Source organism: Microtus ochrogaster, unplaced genomic scaffold (assembly GCF_000317375.1).
Source record: "Microtus ochrogaster isolate Prairie Vole_2 unplaced genomic scaffold, MicOch1.0 UNK43, whole genome shotgun sequence".
Classification (NCBI taxonomy): Eukaryota; Metazoa; Chordata; class Mammalia; order Rodentia; family Cricetidae; genus Microtus; species Microtus ochrogaster.
Window position 1 is genome coordinate 1,813,601 of NW_004949141.1, and position 4,851 is coordinate 1,818,451.

Consider the following 4,851-nt stretch of genomic DNA (forward strand, 5'->3'; position numbering starts at 1 on the left):
GGGGGCGGCGGCGGCGGCGAGAGCGGAATGACGATGAGCGCCCGACTGCGGCAGAGAACGGCAGGCGGGGCGCGGTGGAGGCGGGGCGGGCACCGGCCAGCGGAAAGAGGCGGGGCCCAGCGGTCCGAGCGAGCCCGGTGATCCCTGGAGTGGAGCGAGCAGCCGTGGGAGGTTCCCGCGATGTGGCCCGGAATGGCCGTCACGTGGGCCCGGGAGGATCGCAGCGGCCGGTGCAGGCGAGAGCTAACCGAGAGTGGATAGCCTAGTGCTTAGGGGAGAAGGGGAGGGTCGGACTCCGCGGCTAGGGAAGCGCGCCTGGGAGCCGAGCGCCAAAAGCTGGGGGCGCTCCGGGGCCTCAGAAGGCGGTGGCCAGACTGGCAGTGGACACGGCCCGGACCCTGAAGGGCGCCTGGAGAGGGCGGAATACGCGTGAAGACAAGGGAAGGTACCAGCCGACCGGAGCGCGGGAAGAACTCGGGCCGGGGGTGGTGCCACCGTGGTTGGCGCGTCCCTGTATCCTAGATGCTCGCAGGTCTCCAGCAGCAACTGGTCAATTTGTATTCGACTGTCTGCATCTGTCAGTCTACGTCTGTGCATCTGATCTGGTCTCTGTGTCGGGTTTGGACTTTCTGTATCTGCCCCCACACTTGGCCCCTGTATGAATACCATCGGGTCTGTCCCCACTAGACTACGTTGCGGCCTTTAGTAGGATCTTAACACCGCAGCCGCAGCGCACAACAGAGTAGACTCCCCACAAACCCTAGGCCCGCTCTTGGCGCCAAAATCCAGACTCAAAGCGCCAGTCGCTCCACGCGGTTCCCTCAGCCCTGGAGGCTCGCTCAGGCTGGCAGTGTGGGAGAAATGAATGGCAGCATCGCAGCGGGCGCCCTGGATGCGGATGACGCAGGGAAGCCCGGAGTGCCTGAGCACGAGGCGCGCGCTAGTAAGCGTCGGGAGGGACAGGGTGTCCCCCGCCCTTGTTGCTGGGGCCCAGGGTAGAGTTCTCCCCCCACTTCCACAGATCAGAACATGTACTCTTCCCTTTACCTCTTTCCGCCCCCCAAACCCTGCCCCCGCCCGGCTAGCAGTCAGTCGCCGCGTCACCGGCTCTCTGGCGCGAGAGAGCTCTGGCGCAATTACTGGCCTTAGGAGGGAGGGTGTGTCTCATTCACAGCGAAGAGCTGGTAAAGATTCTAATGACGCCGTTGGTTCTGTCCACGACCCAAGCAAGACAACACCTTCCCTGTAGTCCGGCCAAATCGTGCAGCTAGTGAGATTGCTGGGTGTTGGCTTTCCTCCCTTCAGCACCACTTATTCAGGTGTTAATTGCAAAGACATCTGCTGTCAGAATGGGGCCTGAGAGGTAGGGAGAAGGTGCGAGGGACTGCTCCCGTGGCGGGTCTCAGCCTGATCAGAGGTTTCTTCGAGCACTCCTGCCCTCTGTCCTCGTGGCTGGGAGGGGGGCCGCCAGCTAGGCCCTGTGATGAGAAGGTCCTTGGCATCTGGAAGGAAGAAAGGAGTAACTCTGGGTGACTAGAGAACCCAGAACGCCTCCCTCCCCTTGGAAAATGCACAACAATGACTTTTAATCCATCATCTGCCATTACCAGAACGACCTTGAATCTAGGACCCAATACTCACGGTTTTTGTGCTGGTCCTGGTAGCCTTGGCCTTTCATCCCAGCATTCAACGAGGCTGATTTCTGTGAGTCTTAGCCAGCTGAGTCTACATAGTGGGTTCTGGGCTAGCCAGGGCTACGTGGTGAAACTCTGACCTGAAACAAAAACAAACCGAAAAAGGAAAAAAAAAAGCATTTCTACTTCTATAACTTTAGAAAAACAAAGACAACCACACCAAACCTTGGCTGTATAGCCTTCATCTTACCCAGTGAGAATGTGTCCTACGCACCTCTCTGAGCTGGTACTCTAGTCTAAAACACAGAAAAACACAGAGAAAACACAGAGCCTATGCGTTGGTCCTGAGCTAAACGGCATTGTTTCAGGAACTGAGCAGCCCCTCACCTAAATTGTGGAAGAAGGAGCCCAGGTGTTCTTGCCAAGGGTGGATACTGTATGGGAAGTGAAACAAAATCCTTCTCTAGAATGAGAGAGATAAGGATAATAATTTAACCTAAATTCATTCGTTCATATTTTTTTTAAAGACAGAGTCTTACTACGTAGCCCAAGCTAGCCTGAAACTTGTTATATAGCTTAGATAAGCCCCTCCCCAGCCTTCCTCCAATGTTTCTGGGAGTACAGGGGTGTGCTACAACACTCGATTGGTTAGATTCTTCTGTTTTCTTTGAGACAGGGTCTCACTACATACACCTGGAATTTGTGTAGACCAGGCTAGCCTTGAACCTCCCAAACCTTAAATAACTGTCTTAACTAATCTATTCTTGTCTCCCTGTGCGTGCTGGATTGTAGTTAAGCAAAAGACCCAAGGGCAGAACTGTAAAGACTTTGTAATGCTGAATACATGTAAGTCCACTTCTGTCATCAAAGTGTGAGGGAAGGTCCTTATATTCTGATCCTCTACTCAGAAGTTTGATGTGTTTCATCCCTGCTTTGATAAAATTTGAAGTGTTAATAGCATTTTGAATATTTTAAAATTGAAAATCCCTCACCTGAGGCATAGTAGCACACGTCTGTTCCCAGCACTCAGAAGGCTAAAGAAGGAAGATCTCATGCTGCCTGTCCTACATAGAGAGTTCAGGTCCAGCCTGGACTACATTGAGAACCTGTCTCAAAAAAGCCCAGGACTGGGGATGAAGTTCAGCGATAGAGCATCTTGCACAATAAGCTTGCATAGGGCTCTGGATTGGTTCCCCAGCAGGGAAAATAAACAACAAAACCCCTCTGCTGATAAAACCCATTTACCAAGGATCGAACTGGAGCCCCAGACACCTCAGTTGACTTTGATAGATTCATGTAGTGATTAATGAGTCTGGAGTCTAGATTCAAACCAGAATCCTGCCTTATATTTACTATTTGATTTGGGTCAAATTGTTAAGCTTCCCAGTATCTTATGTTTCTCATCTGTACTACAGGACAATTATATTAGTGGGATATATTTTTATGAGATTGTAAAGATTAAATTAATAAGGAAAACATATAGAAATGGTAGCTGTTATCATATAGACCCAAAGAGCTTGGAAGTGAGATCAGGCTCGTTTAAGGGCTCAGTAAGTAAAGGCACGTGCTGTCAGGATCTAATTTCAATCCCCGTGATGGAAGGAGAGATACCCACAAGGTGTCCCTCTGACCTCTACATGTGTGCTGTGGCATGCGCAAGCATGCATATAATAAATAAATAAAAAGAAATAAATATCATCATTAGGCACATTCATACCAAACTTTTTTTTACATCCTCTGACATTTTTTCAACCTGTGCTTGCATGTATTTGTTTATTTTGCTTTATAAAAATGAAAATTTAAAAAATCCTGTCTCTCTTAATTTTTATGGCAATTTCTCCTATCGATTATTCCTCTTCTATCATTTGCACGTGCTGTTCAGTGTCCCATTGTATGGATGTTGGAGTTATTCAACAAGCCCTCTATACTTATACATTATTTCCTCCCTATTTTGGAGGTATTATAAATAATGCTGCGATGAACAAATGTGGGGGAAAAAACCCAATATTTTGAAGCTCTCCCAGTACACAAGCAGAGCCTAATTCTCCATCCCTGAGTCCGACTCTGACCACAGGACTGGGTTGCCCTGTGGGAACACCTAGCAAATGGGAAGGAGCCAAGGTCTGAAAGATGGCTGGGCACTGGAGCGTGACCCCAGCTTTTGGGGTTTCTTGTTGCTGCTGCTGTCTAATGATGAATAATCTTGGCTCAACTTTTCTCTTCTTTTGTTATTTTGATATAGCATGGTATAGAAGAAGAGTAACTACATAGGATTTGGTAGTCCCAATCAATGTCCACAAAACAAATAAGGCCATCTAAGTATTCTAGACTATCCAGCCCCCGAAGAGCCATCCAGTTAAACCACTGAACATGAAAAATAATAGTCCTTACTTTATTTATTTTGGGTTTTCAAGACAGAGTTTCTCTGTACAGCCCTGCCTGTCCTGGAGCTCACCCTATAGACCAAGCCTGCCTTTGCCTCCCAAGTGCTGGGATCTTACTTAGTTTAGTTTTCGTTTTTAGTTCTTACTTTACCCATTAAATTTGGTGTGATTTGTTCTGAAACAAAAGCTATTTGATTGACATCTTTTGGATAACATTTTCTGACATAATTTTCTAGAAGCAGGCCTTCTGGATCAGACTGAGCACTCCTTTGCACCTTTCATAGCACAAAGAATATCTGAATTTATAAGCTAACAGTTTGCGGAGTGTAAGGAGGTAACCACACTCCCCATCTTTGTCAGTACTGACCGTTAGAGTTCTTTCCATCAAAACCACACTGTCCTTGTAAATTTAGGAGTGAAGGGTCTGCCCATTCATTCAGATCAATTATAAGAAAGGGAAACTGGAGGGTGGTAGAAGGAAAGTCAGGCTTGATGCTGTATATCTACTAAACCAAATACCCTGGGCACTGAGGCAGGAGGATACAAAGTTTGAGGACAGCCTAGATTGCATCCTCAGACCCTGTTACAAACAAATGAATGAATGATACATAGAAAAGGGAGAACAGAGAAAGGAGGAAAAAAATAGAGTAGAGAAAAATGGATGCCAAACATAAAGGGAAGAATTAGAGAATAAAAATGGTTTTTTTTTCTTTGACTCTTATAAAGGCCAACACACAACTTTCAAATAAATATACATGTGAATTTATTATTACTTATAAGTGCTTGGCCTTAGCTTGGCTTGTTTCTTGCCAGCATTTCTTTTTTTTTTTTTT

General features: G+C 47.5%; 1 protein-coding gene across 4 annotated transcripts in view; it reads left to right on the top strand.

Annotated features, from left to right (window-relative positions):
• The window catches only part of LOC101987384 (endothelin-converting enzyme 2), a 36,845-nt gene that overhangs the window by 11,318 nt on the left and 20,676 nt on the right, over nucleotides 1-4,851 (top strand). For 2 of the 4 annotated variants that reach the window (XM_026790146.1, XM_013354397.2), the window contains exon 1: nucleotides 452-943. The exons of 1 other annotated variant lie outside the window; for it this stretch is intronic. In XM_026790146.1, coding sequence (XP_026645947.1) covers nucleotides 866-943 — 78 coding nt within the window. In that variant the 5' untranslated portion in view covers nucleotides 452-865. One more of the 4 variants, XM_013354398.2, reaches the window with a different exon arrangement.